The sequence below is a fragment of the Orcinus orca genome, chromosome 8 (assembly GCF_937001465.1).
Source record: "Orcinus orca chromosome 8, mOrcOrc1.1, whole genome shotgun sequence".
Taxonomy (NCBI): domain Eukaryota; kingdom Metazoa; phylum Chordata; class Mammalia; order Artiodactyla; family Delphinidae; genus Orcinus; species Orcinus orca.
Genome location: NC_064566.1, coordinates 55,909,477 through 55,936,690, shown reverse-complemented (window position 1 = coordinate 55,936,690; position 27,214 = coordinate 55,909,477). Strand labels below are relative to the sequence as shown.

The following is a 27,214-nucleotide window of genomic DNA, read 5'->3' as shown; positions in this document are numbered from 1 at the left end:
CATGCCACGGAGTGGCTGGGCCCGTGAGCCATGACCGCTGAGCCTGCGCGTCCAGAGCTTGTGCTCCGCAACGGGAGAGGCCACAACAATGAGAGGCCCGCGTACCGCAAAAAAAAAAGAAAAATAGCAATGGTAGTTTCCACCAAGAGGAGTGAGGCAGAGGGTCCCAAATGTTTGCGTCGTACTAAAGATTAAATGAGGAAATGTGTATGAGATACTTGGCACGATATCTGGCACCTACTAAGTGCTCGGTGAATTTTAAACATTATTACTATTAAGATTATTTTACACACACTGCCTTCATGCCAATTAACGAGTGCTTTGGCTCAAATCGATACACGCAAGTGCTTTACTTCGTTATCATTAAAAGGAAGTAATTTGGAAAAATGCATTTTCATCTGATAGAAACCAAGATGGATTCTTTGCCTAACAAAGCTGTGTGGACTTGAATTTCTTCTGCCATCCCAGCCCAATTTCTAATGGCAGAAACGAAGCCTGGGGAGGAGGAGGGATGGCAGTGCAGAAACTGGGGGAGAAGCCCCAGCCGTCCCGCCGGCCTCATGAGAGCTCTGGCGACGTGCAGGCTCATAAATGATCTCCGGTGCTGGCAGAGCGGGGTGTTTAGACATGTTTGTGTGTGTATTTCTTGCTGGGCTAAGCGGGCACATCTCTGCGCTGCACCCTGTTGAGTGGCTTCGGACGCCGGCCCTCAAGAAGGAAACACAACCATTTCGAAATTCTCATTGCACCCACAGGTTGAAACCTCACTCCTTTGCAGACATTCAGCGCTTGTCTCCTGTCTCCACCACCAGGCTGACCTTTCTTACGGAATGGTTGTCAGCGGAGACGGAGCTTGCTGGGGAGGGGAGAGTTGTTTCTCAGCACTGTTTTAGCTCCAGCGAGACGTCTCCCCAGGAGCAGGGACTTCGAAACAAATGAGGTGAAAGGTCCCCCTCTCTTTACGGTGCTCCCTGGGCTGGGTGTCTACGAGCCCAGCTGGGTCACAGACCTTGCTTATTATTAGATTCATGAAATACATGAAAACAAACTCTTGGGTTTTCCCAGTCCTGTCATTGGCTAGCCTTTGCAAGTACAGGGAGATGTACATTTTGAAGGGTATGTTAAGGAGAATAAATACTTATGAGAGCATCTGATGGCACTCAAGCCCAGCTTTGCCTAGAGCTTGTGAGCTGAAATTTAGGAAGATTGCTTTGGTGTAGGCCCAATCCCAAAAAATGTCGTGTGTACAGGAGAATGGGTTGGGGTGGGAGTTCACACCCATCTGTGACATGGACTGAAAGGAAGAGGCTTTCTTTGTGAAGGCCCAGTTCCCCTGTGACCACGAGGGTAAAATAATCATTGTCCTTTTAATGGATACGTTAGCCTCAATTGATTTAACGTCCCCTTCTTGAAACAGAGCCCAGAGCATCAAGCCAATAAAAGTTCTCCACTTTTGCCATGTGCCCAGGCATCTTGGCATTAATTTCAGCTTCCCATCTTGGAGCTGAGCCCATTGCACCAGTAGATAAAACACTGCCTTTCCCACCACTCTGCCCCTCTGGCACAGCCTTGGAGCACGCAGACTCCGTGCAGCCCATCTGTCTCTTTCTACTGATGAGCTGCGGACCTTAGCTGCAGGTCCTTGGCAGTCTGTGTTCCCAACCCTGCATAATGGTTCGGTCCACATCTCTAGCCTCTGTGTACCTTCCTGAAGAGGAAAGCCACTTGTAACAGATCTTCCTTTAGGAAAGTTTTGAGAGAGAAGCAGGCCTTCTCGCTGAGCCACCTGTACACATCGGTCGGAGGGAACTTCCCAGGGCCCCCTGCTTCCAGCACCAGCAGCACCGTCGTCATTAGTAACATTTACTGAGTGTCTGTTATGTGCTGGGCACTCTATGTATGTGACCTTACCCAGTCGTCAGACTAATCCAGTGAGGAAACAGAGATTCAGAGGTTCCATGAGTTTTCTGGGATGACACAGCTAGTGAATGAAAGGTGACAGTATGATAAATACTTTACACGTGTTATCCTCTCATTAATGCGACGAGATGAGCATCGCCATCCCTGCTGAAAGGAGGAAGCTGAGGCTTATGGAGCAGGGATGTCCCGAGTAAGAGCTGCCCCGGAAAGCAGGCCTTCTGACTCTCCTTTTCCTCCCACACCCCTCCCTCCCTTCTCTTCCTTTCCTGCCCTACCCTTCACACTCCGCTTCCTCCTCTCCCTTTCTCTCCTCCTCCTCCTCTGCATCCTCCTCTGCCTCTTGAACACCCAGAGTATGTGGGGCTGTGGCCACCTTCCCTCCACCAGTGATTCTGTGACCGTCACCTGCTGTGATCTGTCTCTCTAGGCTTTGCAGGAGGAAATCGCCATCTCTGGCTGCAAGATGAGGCTGAGCTACCTGAGCAGCCGTACCCCCGGCTACAAATCTGTCCTGAGGATCAGCCTGACCCACAGCACCATCCCCTTCAACCTCATGAAGGTCCACCTCATGGTGGCGGTTGAGGGCCGCCTCTTCAGGAAGTGGTTTGCTGCAGCCCCGGACTTGTCCTATTACTTCATCTGGGACAAGACAGACGTCTACAACCAGAAGGTGTTTGGGCTCTCGGAAGCCTTCGGTAAGCCTCCCAGCCGCAGGCCTCAGTGCCGTCCTCAGAGAGACAGTAAGATTTGGGGGCACGAGGCTCTTTTTCCACCTCCCTTGTTTTTTCTTCCTCCCTTTCTCTTCTCAGAAATACCTAAGGTCTAGTTGGACCTTTCAGTGACCATCCATGACCTAAAAGAAAGTACTCAAAGACCTGCATGTGGAAAACTTGACAGTTAAAAAAGAGGGTTACAAAACCAAAAAGGCCCTTGAAGAGCACTGTGGTGTTATGTGATGGGCTGAAAGAGGCTGGTGCCACAGAGACAGAGCCACGTGGACATTGCCCCAACCCTGCCCCCACCCCCAGCCGTTGGGCCTGAACTTACCCATTAAAAATATGGGAGTCTGGGGCTTCCCTGGTGGCGCAGTGGTTGAGAGTCCGTCTGCCGATGCAGGGGACACGGGTTCGTGCCCCGGTCCAGGAAGATCCCACGTGCCGCGAAGCAGCTGCGCCCGTGAGCCATGGCCGCTGAGCCTGCGCGTCCGGAGCCTGTGCTTCGCAACGGGAGAGGCCACAGCACTGAGAGGCCCGCGTACCGCCAAAAAAAAAAAAAAAAGGGAGTCTGGAGCTTCTGGGTTTCTTCGATCTTACTGAGGTGCAGGAGCTAAGATTCTTCCCTCATCAGAAAGGCTTTTTGGCCTCTTCACCTCCTTTCCAATCAGAGAGTCCCTTTGTTGATGTTATTGCTGTTTTTCTCTAAGATGAAGCAGAAGGTGACGACAGCCTCACCTGGAGTCCCAGCCCCACTCGGACCTTGGGCTTCCAGGGCTGGCTGTGCTCATCTCAGCTTCCGGGTGAGAGCAAGGCTCCACGAAGGGTTCAGAGCCGGATTGTTAGCAGTCCTGACCCCTGCAGGGCTAATCCTCCAAGCACTTAGAGTAACAGCCCAGGAAATCCCTCTCAACTTGAAGCTCACGCCAGTCTCATTCCCTCTCTAGATTCGGCAAAGGCAGAGTGAGGAAGCAGATGAGAAATAATGAAGAGAGAAAGAGCGAAAGAGGGAGGGAGGGAGGGAGGGAGGGAGGCAGGCAATAAGGGAGTGTCTGTTGAGCATCTGCTCTGGGTGATGTGCTCCCTGTACATCGGTATCTCGGTTAATCTTTACAACCACCCTCTGAGTCAGAAATTGTCCTCATATTCTGCATGAGGAAGCTGAGGACCAGAGAGGTGAGGTGACTCCCCAAGGCCACACAAGGAAGGAACTGAGCTGGATTTACCCACGATCTCCCCTGTAGGTTTGCATCCTGCCCTACCCCATAGGGTACACTGGGAGCGAAGATGCCATCCGTCACTGTTTACGATCCCTTCTGTAAACAAACTACTTCTACGGTCTCTTCAAACTCAATGAAGTCTTACTACCTCTTTAGATGAAATGAGCACATTTAAGTGCCCACCAGCCAGTTAAGGTCTCTCTGCACAGAGACGTCAAGGGCTGAGGTTTGCTTTCCTGAGATGACAGGGGACCAGTAGGAGGCAGAGTGTCTGCTTAAGGGACTCGAGGTCATAGGGAAGAGGTCACAGGGACATCTTCCAATGCATTCGCTCCTGCCATAGCGGGCCAGCAGTCTCTCAGGGCACCTAAAGGAAACTTTAAGGGGCTGCCCAATTGTTAATTCCTGTCTTAATCATGTGATAGAGCATTGCCCAGTGGAAAATAGCATCTACACAGAAAGATACGTGGAAGAAAAGGCATTCCTGTCTCTGCCAGTTCCTTTCCGTAGGGCAGTTACTGGGATTTTCACAAACCCAGCCTCAGGGAGCCTGCCATGGTTAGCCTGCCTCCCAGTGACCCAGGAGGCCTGGATTTATGAAACAAAAGCAAAACCAGGGATTTTCAAGCTTTGAGACCTCAAAGCAACTTCTAGCTTTCAAAGTTCCCTAACTGAGCTCCTTTACCATGTATTCATTATAAGTGATTTTTAATTTTTTTCTGTATTAAAGTATTACCATGTTCATTAATAAAAATGTGGTAAGTGGACCAAAAAATAGAAATAAAGTCAAACATATTTCTGTAAAAAAATACAACTACCTGTTAACGTTAAACTTTATTTTCTTTTTTCATGTATAGTTTTTTTTAACAGAGATTTAATACCGTATATAACCAGTCCTTTCAACTCAGCATTACCCCGTAAGCACTTTTCCATGTCACCCTGTGATCTTCGTAACCGTAATTTCCAGTGGCTGCATAATATTCCTCAGGTGGATACACTTGGTTTGCTCAACCTCTCACCCCCTTTGGACCTTTAGATTACCTCCAACTTTCCACTATTATAAATAATGCTGCAGTGAAGGCTTTAGTGCCTAAAGTATTTTCCATACTAAAGATTATTTCCCTGGAATCGATTCACCTGGGTCCTTCAACTGGGTCCTTCATAAAGTATTTAGAACATTCGTTTAATGTTTCCTGATGATGTACGATTGCTCTCCAAAAAAGGATGCTCAGGCCCAGCCTCCCTATTGCCGACAGGTCTGGTTGCCACTTAGGAATTTGATCCTTCTTCCTTTCCTACCAAAGACAAGCAGGGACCTTGCATGCAGATCGAAAGCCAAAGAAGAGGCTTTGCTCACCGGTGCGTTTTGTGCCTTTTGTCTTCTACAGTTTCTGTGGGTTATGAGTATGAATCCTGCCCAGATCTGATCCTGTGGGAAAAAAGAACAACAGTGCTACAGGGCTATGAAATCGATGCTTCCAAGCTGGGAGGATGGAGCCTGGACAAACATCATGCCCTCAACATCCAAAGTGGTGAGTGGATTAGTACCATTTCAGGAACCAGGCCACGGTGTGACCCTTTTCTCTCATATGCTTTGTTCCCTGCGAGGCAAAAAAACACACACTTCAAATTACGGAGTCTTATGTGTGATCAGTCGGTCAGAAGCGTTAATACAGGTAATTCCTTGGCTACCTTGTCACTGCTAGGCAGCGGGGATGCAGAAGTGAAGGGCTTCAAGGGTTGACACTCTGGGTGAGACAAACACTTCCCAGGCAGTTTCCACACTGTGCCAGGGACAGTGCCGTCACAGAGGGGAGCCGGGGACACTCTGGGGGCTGTAGAAGAGGAACACCTGACTCAGCTTCTTGGTTCAGCAGGGTGTCTCTTGGGAGAGAACTTCTGAGCTGAGTCTCAAAGGGTCTATAGGATTAGCCCTGTATGTCAAGGAGGGAGAACTTTGTAGGCAGAGAGCACAGCATGTGCCAAAGCACTGAAGCTTGAAAGAAGAGTAATTGGAGAGAACGTTCATTGTGGTTTGAGCAAAGGGTGAAATGAAGGGAAGAGCAAAAGCCAGAGCCAGGGCCTTGAGCAGCTGGAGTGCCAGGTAAGAAGATTAGAACTTTCAACTCCGTCCAGAGGCAGATCTCAAGCCTCTGAAAGGTTTAAAGCATGCAAGTGACACAGTCGGATCTGTAGTTTAGATAGCCCTCTCTGACTGTGTCCCAGGATGGGACAGGTAAACACGGTAATGATGTCAGATCTCTCCTGCCTAATCTGTAAATGCAAGAATGCTTATCAAAGCCACTGCTTTGATGGTTGGGGGGTGTGGGAGTTGAAAAACTAATTCTAAAGTTTATAATAAAATAAAGATTTGTAAATAGATAAGGCAGTCTTTAAAATAAGAACAAAAAAAAGAGGCACTTGCCAGATGTTAAGATACCTTAGGAAAACTGCAACACGTAAAACTGTGTGGTGCTGTCACAGGAACAGAGAAATAGATTCCATGGGATAGAACAAGGCATCCAGAAACTGACCTGTGAGTAGTAATTAGGACTACGTTTGGCCATGAGTGTCAGAAAAGCTAAAATAACAGAATTGCAAACAAGGTAAAAGTTTGTTTCTCACTCACCTGAAAGTCTGGAGGTAGGTGATCCGAGGCTGGTTTAGACCTCTGCAGGCCTCCATCCCCAAGGTCATGGTCCAAGGTGACTGCTTCAGCTCCAGCCTTCACATCTACTTTCCAGCCAGCAGGAGGGAGGAAACGGACTGAGAGCAAGCCCCTTCCATTGTAGCGACACCTCCCAGCAGCTGCCCACACCACTTCCACACCTTTAACCAGTTACCTGCCAAGTGTAGCTGCAGAGGGAGCTGGGGATTGTAGTCAGTTCCAGACAGTCACACGTCCAGCTAAACAGCACAGTTCTATAACTACAGAAGGAGGACAGGGTGGATAGGGTACAAGTTCCTGCCACGCACCATGTATACATGATATGTGGTAGAGGGAGCATCACACGTCAACGGAGGATGGATAGGTGTTTTAGAAATTGGTATTGGGGGAAACGGGCTCCATGTGTGGAGGAAAAAATTCAGTTCACACTGTACACAAAATAAATTTAAAAGTTTGATTAAAGAGCTAAATTTGAAAGATCTTTAAAGTTAATAGAAGAAAATACAGGAGAATGTATTTATGATCTCAGGGAAGGATTCCCTAAAACCCTAAAAAAAAGCACGAACATTAGAATTGAAAAATGGTTGATTAGACTATGTAAAAATGAAAGACGTCTGTTCAATAATGGGCAAAGCTAACAGATGACAGCCTGGGAGAAGATTCTTGTGACCATAAAAACCACAACTCACTCAAAGCTTCAGTATGGAAGGGGTGAGGCCAGAGGCAGAGAGTCCAGTTAGGAGGCTGTAGCAACAGTACAGGAGTTAAAGGATGAGCTGGGCCTGAGAAGAGACAGTATGGATATGGGATGCAGCTTGCATGCCACTGAGGTCAATCCCTTCATTTTGCTGGTGGGGAGACTGAGGCCCAAGGGCAGTTAAAGCACTGAAGAGACCCATGCAAGATCTGTGATCAGTCCATTAGTATCAAAATCAGATAAAAACCTGTCTCTTGACTCCACCTCAGTGAGAAGAGTCTGGAAGTTTCACCTGTGTATTTCTATGAACATTTACTGGTATCTACTCTGTGTCAGGTCTGTGCTAGGCCGTGGGAATACAGAAGGGAAAAGACATTGTCTCTGCACATGAAATGGTCTCACTCTAAAGAGAGAAAACAGATAAGTGCAATAAAGAATTCTGTGCCGTGATGGAGACGTAGACTAGGCACGTGAGGTGTGTTCAGTCTATTTGAGAGGCAGTGGGGCTGAATGATTCAGAGCCTGGAAGCGCTCAGAAGCGCTTCTGCTGTCATCTGTGTGATGTCAGGTCTCCCCTGTTAATACAGGGAGCATGATGGCACCTGTCTTACACACTTGTCATGGGAATTCAATCAGCAAGGCAATGTGGCCTGTCCAGGATGGCCTGGGTTTCATTATGGAGCGAGGCAGCCTTGGGAGATGAGTCTGGAAATGGTAGGCAGGGATCTGGCATGCCTTGCTTTTGCAAGGCCACCCTGTGGCCGGCCACAGGGGAGAGCCGTCTCCTGCTCCATCAGTGATTCTGTTCTTCTGTCCTTGTCCCAGGCATCTTGCACAAAGGGAACGGGGAGAACCAGTTTGTGTCTCAGCAGCCTCCTGTCATCGGGAGCATCATGGGCAACGGGCGCCGGAGAAGCATCTCCTGCCCCAGCTGCAATGGCCTTGCCGACGGCAACAAGCTCCTGGCCCCCGTGGCCCTCACGTGCGGCTCCGACGGGAGCCTCTACGTGGGAGATTTCAACTACATCCGAAGGATCTTCCCCTCCGGGAACGTCACCAACATCCTGGAGTTGAGGTATGTAAGGTGAGGCCTTCCTCACAGTTCCTAATATGTCCCTTTGCAATCCTGTGGGTCCACCTGGCGTGACCCACCAGCCCGAGAAGGGGGCAGGACAGAGCCTCACCTGTCACTCCCCAGAGGCCAAACTGTGAGCTGCGGGCTCTGGGGAAGCAGGCGCTGCTTTGCACGGGGCACTGCAATGAAGACAGACTGCCCTTGGGACAGGGAGATATCTTGGCATCCAGATGCTGTAGAAGGCTGCCGGCAACTGAGAAGCCCTTGGAAGCCCTTGAATCTTTCTTCTGTTTCCTGGCACCAAACTGATCAGAATTTATCACATGAGTCTTTTTATAAGGACAAGGGATGGTGTCACGGACTAGGCCCTGGTGCCAGTGTTAGCAAGCCTGGCCCTGTTACTTAACACACGTCGGAGTTAGGAGAAGTTCCCTGCAGCTGCCCCACACTGGGATAAGACCCACGGGCTGCTCCTAAGACGCAGAGGTGCAGCAGAGCCAGCTGTCAGCCTCTGCTTGTCCCCATTCTGACCATGAGGGATGGAGCACAGCCACACTCACAGCTCGGGGAAGGGCCTCATATGTTGGATGTCTCTGTGCCTCCTTAAACCAGATCTTTTCAGAACCAGACCAGTCACAGGGTGGGTTTCAGGGTTATAGAGAAGCTGTGGTTAGAGATGGGGGAGCCTGACTCTCGCTTTCAGGAGAAATTGTACCAAGTTCCTCACAACTGTTTAGGGATTGGGGTCTGCCCATTTCCTGGGCTGGGGTCCATGTGAGTGGACGGGCCCTTGAGCTGGAAAGCAGCCAGGGGAAAAGGAAACTCTCTTTTTGCGAGGCTTCTTCTATTTGCCTAGTATAACAGTTCTGCAAGATATGTATTACTATCGCCCTGACAAATAAGATAAAGGAGACTCAGGGGATTTAAGGAATCTGCCCAAGGCCCAGCTTGGCAGGCCCAACCCAGAAGGCCATCACGCAGTCTGCCTCGCCCGAGAATCGTCACATGGCCCGGTGAGGACCACCGTGGCTGAATGCCATGCTTAGTTATTCCCGGGAGGTAGGTGCCCGCTGAGAGCCTCACCTTGCAGCACACGCGAGAGAGGAGGGGAAGGCTCGCTGGCTGACCACAGCTGTCACGGCCCTCGAGATGAGGGTGCTGGTACTCACCGACCCACACAGGCACCAAGGAAGGAGAAGGTCTTTGGCCACGAGAAAATCAGAAGCTCACGTTCTGTAGACTCACGGGAAATCAGGTGTCAGGCTGAATGAGAAGCAGCCGCTGATGGGATATTAGCTGCCTTTTCTTCTCTCTTTTATGAGTTTGACCAGTGTAGACATCTGCCAGAGAAGAGGGAACTCTTGAGTGTATTTGCTTTAGTCAGCTGCTCATAGTATCTCTCTCTTTCCCGTGCCATGATGGAAAGAGCCGTGGGCTACGGCGTCAGCCCACCTTGGCAGAGAAACTAGAACTGGACCACTTACCCTCTCTGGGCCTCCATTTTCACATCTTTTAAATAAGCGACCCCCATTTTCCCTGTCTCCCTGCCACAGCTGTGGGGAGATTGTGAAAGACGGTAAGTGGGTAAGGAAGGGAGGAGTAAATTAAATTTGGAAAGGAAAACAAATTTGTCGACATACTATCATCTTGGTATATTTTCTTCCAGTCTTTTTCCCCAGGCCTGTTTCTCTGTGTCACCCTCTCCCTTCTAATTAGAGTGTATCTCCAATTCTGTATTCTATTGCGAGGAGAATTGTGGTGGGCTACGCAGCTCTCCATTGGGCAGTGTGCACACAGAGATGCAGCTTTTTTTTTTTTTTTTTTTGTCGTACTGCTGTGGCCTCTCCCGCTGCGGAGCACAGGCTCCGGACGCACAGGCTCAGCGGCCATGGCTCACGGGCCCAGCCGCTCCGCGGCATGTGGGATCTTCCTGGACCGGGGCACGAACCCGTGTCCCTTGCATCGGCAGGCGGACTCTCAAGCACTGCGCCACCAGGAAGCCCAGAGATGCAGCGTCGAGTGTGTGTATCTCTGGGAGTGCTTCTCTGTACAGGGGAGGGGATCGACTATTCCAGCCTCTGTCTTACCCTGGTGAAAGCAGCTTGGGTCAACCTCATCCTCTTCCCGTAAGTCAGCAGTGTTGACGCAGGTGAAACCATGCCTCTTCTGTGATACGTAGCTGCTGATAAGTGAGCTCACTGACAAGTAATAGCCAATATGAAATATATCAGTGTCGGAGCTGCTAAGTTTTTATTTATTATAGTATCGTACAGGACCATTGCTGTCACGTTTTCAGGCTGCTAATAGTACTTCTAACCGTGCTGCTAACACTTCATTCTTTCTTCTATTCCCCGCTCTCCTGTCTTCTGTCAGAAATAAAGATTTCAGACATAGGTAAGCCAACCGCTGGAGAATTTCCTGTCTCTCCCCTGCCTTGTTGCATGCTGTATGGTAAGCCGCACCTGTCAATCTGAGATCGCTCAATGGCAAACGAATCCTGTGTGATTGGATCGGGTTGGGGGTAAATCAGCTACAATGAGAGAAAGTCATTAATAATGGTGGGGGTGGGTTGGGAGAGCCTGAACTCCCTTCATCTCTACCAAAGTGCAGCACTTACTCTGGTCGTTTGTGGACATGACAGACTGAGTAATAGGGGGAAATTTTAACCTTGGCATAGTAATTTGAACACCCCGGTCTGCTTATCCTCAGAATGAATGATGACGTTATCCTAACTGTGTTGAGTGACTTGGAGGGTCACAGTGGGAAGTCCTGAGAATGTCTCATTCAGGCAAAGATCCTGGAAGACAGGCTTCAGATTTGTATTTCTGTGGGCATTCCAGGTGCCTTGGCTTTGGAGGCTGGGTTGCTAGGGGACCTCTCCAGAAGGTCTGCCAGCAAGGAGAGAATGGGGGAATTTCCAGACCATACAGACCACCCAAAGGGAGCAACCCCCAAACAGGAACTTTGTCACAGAGTAGATTTGTCGTGTAGGCTCACAGTGACCCTGCGGCAAGCAGAAGTGGTCCTCGTCAGACACACCGGGAGGAATGTCTGCCTGTCAGCATCCCCTGTCATTGTGACGCTCGTCTGACTCCTGAGTGGTGGTCACCTCAGAGTCCCCAAGCCTCACACACTTCTGGGTGACTTGAAAGTAGCCATGGCAGATGGGGATGTGGCTCGCACTGCTACCTAGGTGACTCTCAGTTATTCACGTGTGGCTCAGATCAGAGTGGCACATGGGGTGGTGCTTACTTGGGATAAGGATGGTAGAAAGAGGCAGACCCAGAAATACAGTAATGTTTATGTCCATGTCTATATAGTTATTAATATAATTAATAACTATATAGATATAATTAGATATAGTATTAATGTAACAATCATATATAGTCTTTTAAGATACTAATAATAATATGTAGAGAGCATTTAATGTGTAGCAGAGAGAGGGTTAAGTGTTTTACATGGATTATAGCAGTTCACCCCCAAACCACCCTGTGAAGTAGGTATTCATGATACACCCAATTTACAGATGAGAAAACTGAAGCTCCCCAACTGTGTGGCCTTGAAAAACTTATTTCATCTGTCTGATCATTAGTTTCTAATTTGAGGATAATAACATGTCCCTTGGAGAGAGGAGCACTAATGATTTATTATTATTATTACTATTATTATCATCATCAAAACAATTATATGATGATGATTATGTCTCCATTTTTCCCCAAAAAGGAATTCAGTCCTCTTACAACCAAAGACACATGTATTAAAGTAAATTAAGTAGCGTTTGGGAATAAGAGAAAAAAGGAGGAAACACATATATGTGATGACACATCAAATAAGACTCTGAGCTTCCTGGAAGCCAGATTAAACAGGGAAACAAAATTGTTTTCATGGTTTACCTCATCAGAAGTGGGAAAATATGCCCACTTCTAAGCAGAGGAATATTTTTTCCTGACACTGAAATAGAAAAGAGATTTCCAAAGGTCTCTGTGTGGATGATACTGAACTATGAATTGATATGTGCCCTCAAGTTCAGTTTTATAGAAAACACAGTACATTTCATATGAAAATCTTGGATGAAAACCTAGCATTTATCATTAAAACCTCCAATCAGTGGTGGTAACTGCCTGGGACACAGCCGGGGTACAGGGGGACCTAGCCGGGAAGAGTTAGGAGCCAGGGCCCTTGTCCAGCTTTGCTGTGTATTCATGCGGCCTTGGGCTGGTCACTTAGCTTTTCTGGTTTCCAATTGCCTCATCTGTAAATTGAGAGAGTTGTGGGTTTGGTACCTTTTGTTTCTGACTTTTAGCAGTCTTTTGATGTATCCATGGTATGATTTCAGGGCTGGATTCCTGCCCTCTCTCGATTCATTGTTTTCTCACGTGCTAAAACCTATTTAGAAAGTGAACCGAAGCGGAAGGGAAAAACCGAATTTTTTTCTGCCTTCCAGTTTTCTACAGACAATCAGGAAGGAGAAGACCAGGGCTCCGGCTCTGATTTTAACTGGTACCTGGATATTGGTAAATCCCTTCCTCTCTCAGAGCCTCAGTGTTCCCATCAGTAAATGCCAGAAGTAGATTAAAGAAATTCTAAAATTTTGTCCTCTTCGTCCATTAGCATTTACTGTTCCAGCTGCTTCCAGGGATAGCATTTGGCTCCAGGCTGGTGCCCTTAGCCTGTGGGTGTGTGTCTCTTTCTTTGACCTTTGCAGCCTCAGTTCAGCCTACCGTACTGGACATGCTCAGCACAGAGACCCCCACCCTGGTCCTTTGGGCATCTTCCTCCCTGCGTCCCTTCAGGGAACAAGGATCCTCACCTCTTCCCAGATCTCTCCCCTAGCGTCACGGAGGAATGTCTGAAGCCTGTTGTTCAAAAGTACATTTGAACTCAGTTCTCCATCAAACCCAGCTACACAGATTATGTTAACTCTGAGAGAGACCTTAATTGCCTAGGAAAATAGGTTAGACAGACAGTATTAAGTATGACATACTTGTCTTTTCCATTGTGCAGTAACATAAATGTTCTGGAGGTTTCGTAAGGTGACCAGCTGCCCTTAATTGGGCATTTTTATTTTTTAATAGAGCAGGCACTGTGCTCAAAGATTTGCATTCTTTATAGAATTTTGTCCTGAAGTAGCCCTTTGAAATAGATGTGATTATCCCCATTTCTGAGATGAAAAAACTGAGGCTCAGAGTAATGAAGTAATTTGCCCAAGGTCACCTACCAAGTGGGTTGTGGAGCTGGTATTTGAAAACCATGTCTGTGTGGTTCCAGTGCTCAAGCTCTTCCCACTTGTTCCAAGAACCAGTGAATCAAGTTCTGCCAGGGCTGCTACATGATGTGGGCAAAGGACGCTGCTTTGCACAAGCGGATCTTATCCTGAGACAGAGGGAGAATGCTCACTCACAAGCAGGGAATAGATTGCCTTCCGTCCCAAGAGACTTCTGGGCTCACAGCTCCTACTAGGAAATTCCCTACATTGTCCAGAAAGAGGGCAGAGTGAGGCTTCACTGTAGCTCAGTAACTTCAGGATTGCTACCTTATAGCCTCTAAGGTTTTCGTAGCTTCCAGAGATACCAGGCTTATGTTTAAGGAAGTAGAAAAGAACGACCGTATTCTATACGCAGCCCTCCTCAGGATACTGGGGATCAGAATCGGATCAGATGCGGTCCCTGTCCGCAGAACCAGGCGTGGGGTCTCAGAGTTAGGCCATCTCCCGTCTCATGCATTTATGGCTTGCAGAGTATTCTAAGTAATGCCCTGCTCCTCCAAGTACAGATAAGCAGCGTCGGCATCCTCTGAGAACTTGTTAGAAATGCAGGCTCTCAGGCCACACCCAGAACTGCTGAACTGAAGTCTTCCTTTTAGCATGATTCGTGGGTACATTAAAGCTTGAAAGGCACTGCTCCTAAAGCCATGGTTTCCAAATCTAGCTGTGCCTCAGAATCACTGGAGTGATTGATGTTAAAGGGACAGATGCCCAGGCCCTTCGGATGTGATGGGTGAGGCTTTTTAAAAAAGCTTTCCAGGTGAACCTGATGTGTAGCCATATTCAGAACCATCACCCTAAGACCCGTAGCGGTGGATGTTTCCTGTCTCTAATCCCAGACAGGTGGACCATCCTTCACTCACTGATTCATAAATTCAGCAGGCCTTTCTGGAACACTAGCTCTGCACCAGCCCGGTGCTAAGCACCAGGGACTTGAAGCCAGGCCCTGCCCTTGAGGAGTCCAAGATGTCCTTGAGGAGGCAGACAACTAAGCAGAAAAGGGTCTTAAGGTGCCAGAAGTACTAAAAGTATAATCTGCTGAGGGTCTCGTGGGACCACAACAAAAGAAAGAGGGAAAAGCAGGGTCCCAGGAATCCAGGAATGGTAGGTATTCCAGATGAGGTGTTGCTGGAGCTAAATCCCAAGAGATGAGCAGGTGCTCTGGAGAGAAAGGCAGTGGAGCTTTCTAGGCCCTGAGAAGCAGTGTGGGGAAGTAGAAAGAACACAGACTTCAATGTCCAGCAGATCAGAGATGGAAATCCATCATGCCACTTAGCAGTTTCTGGCATTGCTCAAGTCACTTCACCTCTCTCATCTCATTTCTAAAAGTTTTTTTTTTAATAAATAAATAAAAAGCACCTGCCTTCTGTGGTAGCTGTGATGAAAATGAGGTTGTGCATATAAAATGCTAGCACAGTGTCTGGGACAAATTGGCACCTGGAGGTAGTAGCAGATGCTTCCGTACCAGCAGCGGGCAGCTCTGGTCGCGCTGCTCCTGGGAGAGGTCCAGGCACTGCTCCCGGTGCGGGTGGCCTGAGGAAGAAGTGAGCTGAAGATTATCCAAGAGCTCTCTGCCAACTGGAAAGGGCCGTTGAGCTGGATAATTTCATTCGCTCCTAATGACAATCCTGTGAGCAAAGCAGAGCAGAGATGCCATCATTCGACCCTGAGGGACCTACCGCTTGGACGATTTAGGTGACTTGCCCACGGGAGAACCCACATCCTCTCAGTTCAAAGCTAGTGCTTTCTCCCCTGCACTTAACTGACCCCCCCAACCGCACATTTGTCCTTGAGCACAAAAGAGGGGCCACAGGACAATCCTGACCATGCCACCCTCTTCTGGAATTCACGGACCTGAGAAACGTCACCTAAGTGGTACTTCCCCAGGGCAGTGCAGAAAGACATCAGCTGAAACCTCGGGCGGAGGCTAATCTAAGTGGACAGGGCCCCCCCACCAGACTCCCTCAAGGACCTATTTTCTGCCAAGGTGGATAGCAACCATTTATCATGAGTGTGATACGCGAAGAAATGAAGGAATCACCCCCTCCTCCAGCCGTCATCAGGAAGCAGAAAGATCAAGGCTGCCCCAGCGTTGCAGAGTAGGATCTAAGGTCACTGCATCTTATTTAGCCAGAATCAGTGCCATCTGGGAAGATTAAATCTGTGTTGCATTATAGGGCTAGTCACAGGGGACATTTCAAGATAAACAGGACCTCTCTCCTGTTACCACCACCCCCAAAAGAGAAGTAAAAAAAAAAAAAAAGCTAAGTAATTTGATTGAAAATGCTGTTTAAATAAACTAAAAATGGAGAGTCCGTCCACTTAATGGCTGCTGTGGGCTAGAAGGCACCAAGCTGAACATTGGAGATACAGAAAAGAATAAAACCCCGTCTCTTCCCACCAAGTATTTGGGAGACAGACACAAAAATAAATAGCCACAGCATTATGTTAAGTGTCCTGTAACCCAGATGTGAACAGATATGAATCTCAGGGAAGAGAAGTCAGGGAAGGTTTCCCAGCAGAGGTACCATCTGAGCTGACACCTGAAGAATGAGTAGCAGTTCAGCAGGCTAAGAAAGAGGGGGCCCGGGGTATTCCCCAGAACAGGAAGAGCAGGGGCAAAGGGGCGTGATGGCGCATTTGAGGGACTGAGCACAGGGGGTCTGTGAGGAAATGGCAGGAAAGAGGCTGGGAGGACGGAGCAGCCGCCGGGCACGAGGGGCCTTGTGTGCTGCCAGGCTGAGGAGTCTGAATGAGCCTGTAAGACATGGAGGGTCCTGGAAGGTCCTGGAAGGGAAAGCATTGAGGTGACGTGTTGGGTTTGGGGTTAGATCGGGGAGGAATGGCTAGGGGAGGACCTGGGCTGCAGGCAGAGACCTGCCCTTTGTTGAGGAGGTCATGAGACAGGCGGGTCAGGACTAGAGAGGCAGGACAGCTGGAGGAGAGCATGGCATCTTCGTCGTATTCAGGGAGAGGAAACAGGAAGGAAAGCCTTGAGTCTGGAGGCCTGGCCAGTCCCCAAGACACCGCCCAAAGCAAGGGATGGGTGTGATGAGGAACAATCAGACTAAGACCTTCAGAGAACCTGACACTGAAGATTACAGTGTCTCAGTCTCCATATGTAATTCAAAACCCACTAATCTGTAAAATAAAATTTTGTTTTTCAAAAGGACCCAAAACTTGCATGCCTGATGAGATGCAAAATAGCTTCTTTCTTGTCTCTTCTGGTCCTCTTACTTGTACCTTGCAGGGGTATAGAGTGCCCCTACTGTGCTGGGGCTCTAGACACTGCTCAGTCTGTGCCCTGAATCCCCTAGCATGGTGTGTGTCCCACCGTCCGGTGAAAGTGGCCAGTGCCAGGCCGTCCAGGCTGAACAGAAGGAGATTCCTTATTCCTTTGAATCAGAAGATTTTCCAGAGACTTGGAGTCCCAGAGACTAGCAATATTTAGATGCAGTCTGAAGCCCTGGGAATGATCAGGCCACGTGCAGGAACTGATCGTTAGCTTCCCAGGAGTTATGAGTCTGACTCCAGTACAGCCTAGACCTGGAAGAAATTGTAAATCATACCTTGTGATAGGAAAATTCAGCCTTAATAAGAGATACCTACTCTGTAGTCCTGTCCAAATGCAAAAACAGACATAATGACTAATAATTAAAATAACGATTATGATTCTTAAGTACTACGTGCCATGTATCTGCCGAGTATTTTTCATACATGGTTTTATATAATGTTCCCAATACACCAGCAGGGGAGCTGTTCACATCCCCATTTTGCAGATGAAGAAAACTTGAGGCTCAGGAGGCCAGGTAACTCGCCCAGGTTTCAGAACCAGGAAATAACAAAGCTAGACCTGGAACCCAGACTGAGCTCACCCCAAAGCCCACACAGTTTTCCTGCCCAGTGCTTAGAGGTGGTGCCTTGTCTCCATAAGCCCTCTGTACAGTCGTGGTCTAGCTTCGCTTTCTTCTGTTAGCACAGCCTTGTCTCTGTGGCTGTTTTCCAGCATCAGAGCTATCCCCAGCACTGCTCCTCTCTTCCGTTTGTTCTTCCTTGGCTATTGCTGCAAATTACAAACTAATCCTGCAATCCATTTATGTCTGTCTGCACTAGGGAGACTGCTGGGCTCCTGATAAGTGTCACATGAGCGTCAGCAGAAGATGGTATTGACACTGGTTGGTGTCCAGGCCGAGGCCTTAGCCGTCAGTCCCCAGATGGGGGTGGGGCTGCTGTGGGGGAAGTGTTGGTGTGTCATTTTGTTCTGAAGTGTTTTTTAAAGTCAGAGTCTTTCGTGTTTCTGGTCTGGATTTACCAGCCGCCTCTGGTAAGCCTCACGGATAGTCTTAAGAAAACACTTACTGAGCACCTGGTATGGGCATGGCACTGGGCATCACGGGCTTTGGCAAGAGGCATTTGCATTCATAGTTGGGTGGGAGGGATAGTTAGGCCAACCAGAGAGGTCAGAAACATTGGGCAACCATCACCCCAAATAGAGACATTGTCCCCATGAGACTTTTTTTACTTGGACTCAAGTTGTGCATCTCCAGCTGCCTGTTAGGAAAGAAGAAAGTGCTCACCAACTGCCGTGTCCTTGTTTTCCAGTCACAGCCCAGCACACAAGTACTACTTGACCACAGACCCCACGAGCGGGGCTGTCTTCCTTTCGGACACCAACAGCCGGCGGGTCTTCAAGATCAAGTCCACCGTGGTGGTGAAGGACCTCGTCAAGAACTCCGAGGTGGTGGCGGGGACAGGTGACCAGTGCCTCCCCTTTGATGACACTCGCTGTGGGGATGGTGGGAAAGCCACGGAAGCCACACTGACCAACCCCAGGGGTAAGGCCTTGCTTTTAAACATTCCCAGTAACATTTATTGGGGTATTTTCCATTTCCAAAAGACATATCTGTTTATTATTACAAAAAAATGTTGGAAAACGCTAAGAACTCTATGGAGGAAAGTTTAAATTGTCATAATTCCACCTGCCAGAAATTTTCCCAGTTAACATTTCCTGTCTTTCCCCCTAGTCTTTTTTCTAAGTGTTCTTGTGCATGTAATGCTCACCAGAAACAAACAAAATGAAATCACATTAAACAACCTGTTTTAGCAACCTACTTTTTTTCCTAAGTGATATATCGCAAATGTTTCCCCATGTCATTAAAGAGTCTTCGGTGTACTTGCTTTTAATAGCTGTATATTATCCCAGCAAATGGATGTCCCATTATTTAGTTATCAATACCCTCCTGCTGGATATTTATGCTACCTTTCATGTTATTGTTTGATAAAAACATGGCAGTGTATCATCTTTGCACATGTTCATGTGCTATAGGATGGGTTAACTCTAAGCTTCAATTCTGAGTGCTTCAAAAAGTTGGACCGCTTCATACCCACAATCACTTTCCATTCACTCATTCAGCAAGTATTTACTGAGCATGCAGTGCAATGTACTTGCATAAATAAGTTCATTGTAGCAGAAAAATAAGACTTGAATGTGAATCTCTCAGATGGGAGAGGGGGAGAAGTGCTCCCTGAGACGCGAGGAAAAAGAACTGTGCATGGGAGTCCAGAGCCAAGGGAGGTCCCTGTGTCCAAGAGACTGAGAAAGCTTTTTCGAGGAGATGCCATCATTGTCAACAGACACCCATCAGCGTATGTTTACCGTGTTGCAGGCCCTAAAGCCAATGACCTATAGTGTCTAAGCCACATGGCCCTTAACAATAAAATAGGAGTAATAGTCTTCTGTGTCCACCTCCTAGGATTGTTCTGAGGGTCAAAATTAGTATATTTCATATGATGTCCTATAAAAATGTCATGAGTGATAGTTTTTTTTAAATAGTGCCAGATTTCAGGGCGTGGTTTTGAATGAAAGCTGTAGGTTTTCAAATGAAAGCTGACTTACTCCTCCAAAAAGCCACAGTGCACTTCACACTCAGGAGTCCTATATTTAAAGTCACACATTGCCACCTAATAGCTGTGTGACTTTGGGTGAGTTGCTTAACCTCTCTGAGCCCCATCTGCCTCCTCTATGAAATAGAAATACACTGTACAGTTGTAGTACAGATTAACTATTACCAGGAATGTAAATGCTTGCTTAGGACAGTAGTACCAGGCACGTGATAAACATCCCATATGAGTAGTTCGTATTATAATTGTTATATTGTCTGTGCAGCATACAATGTATCATATTATTTAATAGCATATGTCTCTACCACATACGTGAAGTGGTCAGCTGGTGACTCCACGGGGTAAATAGTGTGACATCTGTGGTTAATCTCCTTCCTAATCGTGATTTCCTAATACTGAAAGAGTAGCCTGGAGAGGAAAGAACACTGGGCTTGCACTTAGGGACCCTGCATTACAGTTTTGCTCTGCCACTCCCGGCTCTTGTGTCCTCCTTCTCTGGGCCTCAGGTTTCCCGTTAGTACATGTGAGGATTGGGCAGATGGTCCCCGAGAGCCCTTTTGGTCTCAACCTTCTGTTCTCTTAGAATTAAAACAGTTTTTTCTGAGAATTTTTATTTTCTCAAAATCTTTTCTCAGTTGCTCTACACATGTGTGTTCTCCACCCTCCCCTCACAAGCACACACACACGCACAGATGCAGTGACAGTGAAGTCTCCCCAAAGCCTGTAATTAACCCAGATAGAAATGACAAGGGTGCCACAATGTGCAGACACTGTGCGGCAGGGAGGAGAAAAGATGTCCGTCTATATAGCACAGCAAAAGGAGGACAAAATGAAGTAATTAATCAGGGGACAGACTGCTTCTATTAGCCTGTGCAGCCAACTTTGTAAACAAGAAACCCAATTGTTCCTGTAGCACTCATCCGTCCTAGCAGATGGAAGAGAAAGACTGAGCATAGCCAGGCAGACAAGAAAGCTCCTGTCTCGGTGCTTAAAGAATATAATTAATTTACGTTCTAGGTAGGGACAGAATAAAGGCTTCTTCCCCCGCTTTGAGGCTGCCGGGTCCTCTGTGTGAAATCAGTCGCCAGCCCTGAACAGCCTGAGGAGGGGGCAGGAAGAACCACAGCTCCCGTGGGTGTTCACGCTCAGAGGCCCTTGGGTGTCTTAACTCCACCCTCCTGACCGGTCAGAGACACGTGGGCCCTGAGAGCAAGCACAAAGTGGGTTCCGTGTTCTCATAATTGTAAGTCCTTAATAATTATTGAGGGCGAACTATTACAGGTCAGACATTATTGTCCACATTTTATCCATGAAGAAACCGAGGCTTGGAAGTAAAGTGATTCCCCTGAGGTTGTACAGCTGGAAAGCTTTATACTTCAAGTGTCTCCACCTCTGTGAAGCTTTTGCTGATCCTTCTTTCAGTTCCTGCCCCAGAGAAAACTGAACAGAATGAAACTGACCTGAATCTCCTTTATTTTCCCGTGAACCTTCCCGGCTTCTGTCACTCCCTGGGTCCATTCTCATTCCCAGGCCTCCCCATCTAGAATGTGTGCTCCTCAGGGGCACATCCTGTCTGCCTCTCAGCCCCAGGACCCCTGAGCAGTTCACATTTTGAGGGGGCATGTCTGCCTGTCGTGATTCTCGACTTGGGGTATCAATATCACCCATGAGTGTTTTTAAAACAAGACTTGGTCCCGGTCCCAGCCACCCTATGAACTAATATTTCCAGGAGTGAGACCAAGCAGGTATATATCAAAAAAAAAAATCTTCAGGTGATTCTGATACATATCACTGGTTAAGAAGTACTGATTTGGGCTTCCCTGGTGGCGCGGTGGTTAAGAGTCCACCTGCCAATGCAGGGGACACGGATTCGTGCCCCGGTCCGGGAAGATCCCACATGCCGCGGAGCGGCTGGGCCCGTGAGCCATGGCCGCTGAGCCTGCGCGTACGGAGCCTGTGTTCCGCAGCGGGAGAGACCACAACAGTGAGAGGCCCACATACCGGAAAAAAAAAAAGAAAAAAAAAAAAGATTTACTAGAGTGGTCCTCAAACTTTGATTTGTATCATTATTACCCAAGGTGCTTGTCAAAAATACAGATAGATGCTCAGGCTCCACTTGAGATTCTCTGAACCAGGTACCTAGGGGGTGCATTTTAGCAAGCTCCCAGGTGATTGTCACACACATCCAAAAGTGAGAAATATAGATCTAGAACAATCCCTTCCTTTCACAGCTGAGAAAACAAATGCAGGGACATCCAGTGACTTGCCTGAGGTCACACAGCTGGCTGGGGAGAGTCAACAGGTGGGACGGTCTAGCAAATGGAGGAAGTGATGTTGAATAATAATTATGACTTCTCCTTTCAGTGTGCCTTTTTTTAGAAATTAAATTCACCAGTCTTCCCTACACAAATCCAAAGGATTGTTTTTTTAGGCTCTATAATTCTGAAATAACCAATGAAACTAAAACAGTAATAGGAAACTCCCTGGAGGTCCAGTGGAAAGGACTCCACACTTCCACTGCAGTGGGCCCAGGTTCCATCACTGGTCAGGCAACTGAGATCCTGCAAGCCGCATGGCACGGCCAAAAAATAAATAAAAAAAAAAATAAAACAGTAATAGACTAGAAAAATGTGAAGGATGATTATCTTGGAAGAAAAGAAAAATTGTTGCCAAAAAGGGATTTGATTATTATAATTACAGGTCTTCAGAAGTAGGTTAATTTAAATAATCCACAGTTTTGACATTGAAAAAGTTCCTCCTTGCCACTACCTCTAGCGCTTAACAAACTCCCAGAAGTTATGAGTCCATATGTAGTGCATGGCTAAGACGATAGGTGAAATTCTCCAGAGGCAGCAACGTGGAAGGACCAGAGGGCTGGAGAATCTGAACACCTGGGTTCTAATCTCTGCTTTGTACAAGCCTCTGGGCAGCTGTCTTCTCGTCTTTAGAAAGGGCATGAATGTTGTTGGAAGAAGCTAATCAAATCACAAAGGGGGAGGTGCTCTGTCCACCCGCAGGTTTCCATGAGTATGTGTGTTGTTGCCACCTCAAAGGCTGAATCCCCTGTTTTGGCTTCTCTACCCCAGGCATCACGGTGGACAAGTCCGGGCTGATCTACTTTGTGGATGGCACCATGATCAGACGCATTGATCAGAATGGGGTCATCTCCACTCTGCTGGGCTCCAACGATCTTACCTCAGCCCGGCCCCTGAGCTGTGATTCTGTCATGGATATTTCTCAGGTAAAAGGAGAAAGCTTCGTCTGCTAGAGCCCTGGGTCTGCACACTCATCCTCTCGCCGGCCCCCAGCCAGCCTGCTGGCCGTTCATCTTTATATTGCACAAGGCTGTAAGCACACTCTCGGTGAAGTGCACTAAGGACACGCAGATGGTTAGGGCACGGCGCGGTGCTCTGGAAGTTCACCATCAGAGGTGACAAGTGGGTGACAGAAGGAGGCTCGGGGGACAGTGAAGAAATTTGCCTCAGGAAGCCTCGAAGGCAGCAGAGCCTCACACAGTGTGAATTTAAATCCATAACCTTCTGAATTCCCACTTTGGAAGCACTTATAGATATTTGAACATTGTCTGTTCTCTTTCTAGACTGTAAGCTACATGAGGACAGGAATTCTGTCCATCTTTTCCTCTACTGTAACCAGGGTACCTGGTATGCACAGGAGCACAGCCAATATTTGTTGGTTGATTAGTTGGTTGATTGACTGATTGAATCCCAGCTTTGCCATTCACTAGCTGTGTAACTTTAGACACGTTGCTGAGGTCCTTTGAGCCTCACTTTTCATATCTGTAAAATGGAAGTAATTGGCATTGGCCTGGCAGGATTGCCTTAAGAATATGTGAAACGGTGTACGCAGGCCTCCTAGCACTGCTTGACACTCTGGAGGTGACCGATAAACAGAAATTCTAGTCCTGCTTTCACAAAGGAGGTGACATTTGTGCCAGGTTTTGAAGGTTGAATAGGAGTTTGTTGGAAGAAAGGAGACATTTCACACAAGGAAACAGCATGTGCAAAGGTACAAAGATGTTAATGGGCCTGGAACGTTCAAGGAACATTGGAAAATTGGACACTGAGCATAGGGTTCTTGGAAGGAAGTACCAGGAGTTGTAACTGGAGGCATGCTTTGGGGCCAGTTAGGGAAGGACTTACCTTACCATACCAGAGTTTGGACCGTAGCAGGTGGGTGCTAGGATCCCGGTGTAGACCCAAGAAAGACACAAGGTTCTGGCTGTTCAGCATGTCCCTGGTTTGTCCTGCAGTGACTTGACAAGGGGTGTGTCCCTTATTGCTAGATCCTTTAGCAGGACCTGGCTGGTGCCGAATCAGTGAACATCCATCTTGCCAACATTAGCAAAACCAAGGAAATAAGGAGGCTCGAATCACACTAGATTTTGAGTTGGTGTCAGCAGTGGGCACACTTAGCTTTTTAAACCCCCTCGCTTCTAGGGGAGCCTGCACACGGGCCCTTTGCCACTGACCGCAGACCTGCTCCCTCTACTCAGCGGGCGGCAGCTGGGAGACCTCTCTGGTCATGCCTGTCCCTACTACCGATGTGTGTCGCAGAGCCCCTTCCCCAGAACTCAGGGCTGCTGCCGACGGCCCAGCAGCCATGTCCCTTCCCTGTCAGATGCTGGTGTGCACCAGCTAATATAATCGTTATGCTCCAGTGTGGAATCTGTTCTCTGCCACCTGTCTTTCCAGTATGGCAGGCCTCCCCTTGCTGGCTTGAGAGTTTCCCTCTCCAGTCTGTAAGCAACCATGATTTATCCATCAGGAAGCTGCCACGGCCTGAAGATGTGCGTCCAAGTATTTTCAGTTCTCAAAATGGGCCCTCCACCAGCCAGCAGAGGGTGCTGAAAATTTTCAATCTACACATGGGAAAATTGTTTAACTTTAGCTAGAAGTACTGCCAAGCAGCCCGATCAAAGGCTTGCAAGACAACGGGCATAGAGTGGAGGGGGGAAAAAAAACCACACTTAAATTCAGAAATCCTGGACTGAAATCTCTATGGCCATGGTCCTCAACACCCTCCTCTGAATCTAAGCATGGGATCCTTTTTACCAAACTCTCCAACACAGGCATAACCTCTTATACACATGTACGGGAAGGGGGCCTGGCTTTCATTCTCAGAGATTCCTCTGTCACAAACACGCAGCTGCTTTACTGTGCCCTGTGGAGCAGGGAGGTAAGGCAGAGAGATGAGAGCACAGCTCACACAAGGGTGCAAAGGGGAAAACCAAGGAACTCTCTGGGAGGGGACGAAGACCAGGCCAGAGGAGAAACTAGAGGGAGGCAGAGAGTAGAGAAGGAACAGAAGATGCTGCAGCCTGTTCAAAACAGGATTAGTGCTCAACTCTGCAGCCTGTGGCCACCACAGACAGAGTATAACTCTGTCCGTAGAGTCCAAAATGACTTCCTGAGAATTTAGTATGTGCCGGGCACTGTTAGAAATGGGGATACAGAAAGGTTACGACTTCACTTTTCTTGTTTAGCTGTCACCATAATCTGTCAAGGTAGGTATTACGTACCCCATTTTATAGATGAGGAAACTGAAGCTCGGTGAAAGAAAATGTGGTTATAAATGCAGAGCCCTGCGCTAGGTTCCCTCAGGGGTATGGAAATGAAATTTTTTTACGACATCACGTAAAACACTTCGAACTTCTTTCCCCATATGGAGAAGGTGGTAATAAATATTTCATAAGAGCCTAGCACAGTGTCTGGCAGCTAATAATAGCTCTTTATAATTTACCAAGAATTTCCTTGTGAGTTGTCTCGTTTGATCCTCACAACTTCTCTTATGTAATATTTATTACCACCTTCTACATATGGGGAAAGAAGTTCAAAGGGTTTATGTAACTTGAGGAAGATCACACCTGTGGACATTGGCGGACTGAGCTAGGAAGTGTGCTGTCCTGACCCCAAATCCCTCGCTCTCTCTATGCCATTCACCAGTCAGTCATTCGTTCACCCATTTGACAGTCCATTTTTGCAAGTAACTCTGCAACAAGGTAGTCAGCTCAGAGGGCTTTAACAAAGGCACAGAATGCTCTGGAGGATGGGGCGAGGGAGCTCCATTCCGTCTCAGGACGATAGAATGTGGGAGCTGGAGGAACCTCAGAAATCGCAAACTCTCATCCCTCCATTCTGGTGATGGGAAATGAAGCCTCCACAGGATCATCGCTAACAGGGAGGTAAAATCAAAGAATCGTAGGTACTTGGTCCAGAATCATCATGCAGGCACTGTGACTCCAAGGGCACGGCTCCTTCTTTCCCAGGTGCCTGTGTGCACATGGGCGTGCAGGAGAGAGCAGGAAGGGCTTGCTCTTCCCTCCTCCCCTCCTTCCTTTCCCTCTCCCTCCCCTGGCACCTCCGCCCCCCTCCCCACCCACCCATCAGGGCGCCATCGTCTTTTGACCATAATGACAGGCGGAGGTCTCAGCAAGTATGTCCCCAAGGTGCCACAGGACCAGAGGGCATAAAAGATTTAGCAGCCAGTGTTGACAAGAAATGGGCTTCAGGAAACTGAAAATTCCCCTGTCGCTTTCAGGTGGACTGCGTTCTTGATGCAGCCGAAGGCACTGGAGATGCTGTGCTCCAGAGACCATTGGGAAGGGCGAGGGAGGCAGCCCGGCTGCGGGGCGGGGCTCTGGGCTTCGGGACGGGCCATTGGCTGCCTCGGGGGGCCCCGCCCTGGGGAGCAGAGGGACCCAGGCTGGGGTGAGGGAGCAAGCAGACTTGGAACAACGGCCTTGGGCCGGGGCCTACGCCATTCTGAGAATGGCCCTGAGCTGAAGGGGCAGATGGATGAAGGTGGCCACATCTCATATGTGTATTATCTCTGGAGCTTCTTTTTACATTAGTAAACTACCACATGCACATTGCAGAAAATATAAAACATTTAAAATGACATAGAAGAAAGTTAAAACTACCTCTCATCCAGATAACGGTTAACATTTTGATATATACCCCTCAAGCTTTTACTCTCCCTTCTCTCCATAATCTATCTAATTGTATTTTTTTCCCCAATTGGGATCAAACTGTGCTTACAGTTCTGCAGACTGTTCTTTCCACTTAATACATAGCAAACATCTTCCCATGTCATTAAATATTCATCTATAACATCACTTTGAACTGCTACACAGAGTATTCTAACTTAAATGTATGAACTAAATGTACTATAATTTATTTGGCCAATTCTCTGTCATTGGGCATCTGGGTTGGTTCCAGTTTTTTACCATTATTAAAAATGGCTGTGATGAGCACCTCTGTAGACAGGGGTGTACAAGAGTGAATTTCTGGAAGCGAAATTGCTTATCCAAAGGTTTATACTTGCTTAAATAAGCCCCAAATTGGACTGAATGTCAAGGACTAGAAGGGGGCTCAGGAACCTAAGGCAATGAGCCCCCAGGGGTGGGGTAGAAAAATCAGCTGGAGGGAGCAGCTGGCAGCCCATGTGCACTATGGCTGGATCTCGTGGGGAACACAATTGGCAAAGGGCTTCCCTTAGTGCCAGCACCTCCCAGGGTGATGTACCCAACGTCCCAGCCTCCACGGCCACCCAGGCAAGAAACAAAGCATCCTTGCCTCAGACCTGCTGGCTGCAATCCCCTGCCTGCCCACCTGTGATCCCTGCCAGCTTCCTGACCTGGCTCAGAGGAGGCTCAGACATGGGGCCCAGGACCTCTGAACCCCTCACTCCCGTAGCCGCTGTTGTTAATCTCTCCCAGGTGGACCTGTTCTCTGAGG

The 27,214-nt window shown here is 48.1% G+C and overlaps 2 protein-coding genes across 2 annotated transcripts in view; one reads left to right on the top strand and one right to left on the bottom strand.

Moving 5' to 3' along the window:
* The window catches only part of USP35 (ubiquitin specific peptidase 35), an 873,752-nt gene that overhangs the window by 344,317 nt on the left and 502,221 nt on the right, over positions 1-27,214 (bottom strand). The window lies entirely within an intron of this gene.
* The window catches only part of TENM4 (teneurin transmembrane protein 4), a 757,305-nt gene that overhangs the window by 684,045 nt on the left and 46,046 nt on the right, over positions 1-27,214 (top strand). The window contains exons 22-27 of the mRNA XM_049713625.1: positions 2,348-2,615; positions 5,242-5,385; positions 8,044-8,293; positions 10,667-10,687; positions 18,159-18,391; positions 22,544-22,698. Coding sequence (XP_049569582.1) covers positions 2,348-2,615; positions 5,242-5,385; positions 8,044-8,293; positions 10,667-10,687; positions 18,159-18,391; positions 22,544-22,698 — 1,071 coding nt within the window. The remainder of the gene's footprint in view (positions 1-2,347; positions 2,616-5,241; positions 5,386-8,043; positions 8,294-10,666; positions 10,688-18,158; positions 18,392-22,543; positions 22,699-27,214) is intronic.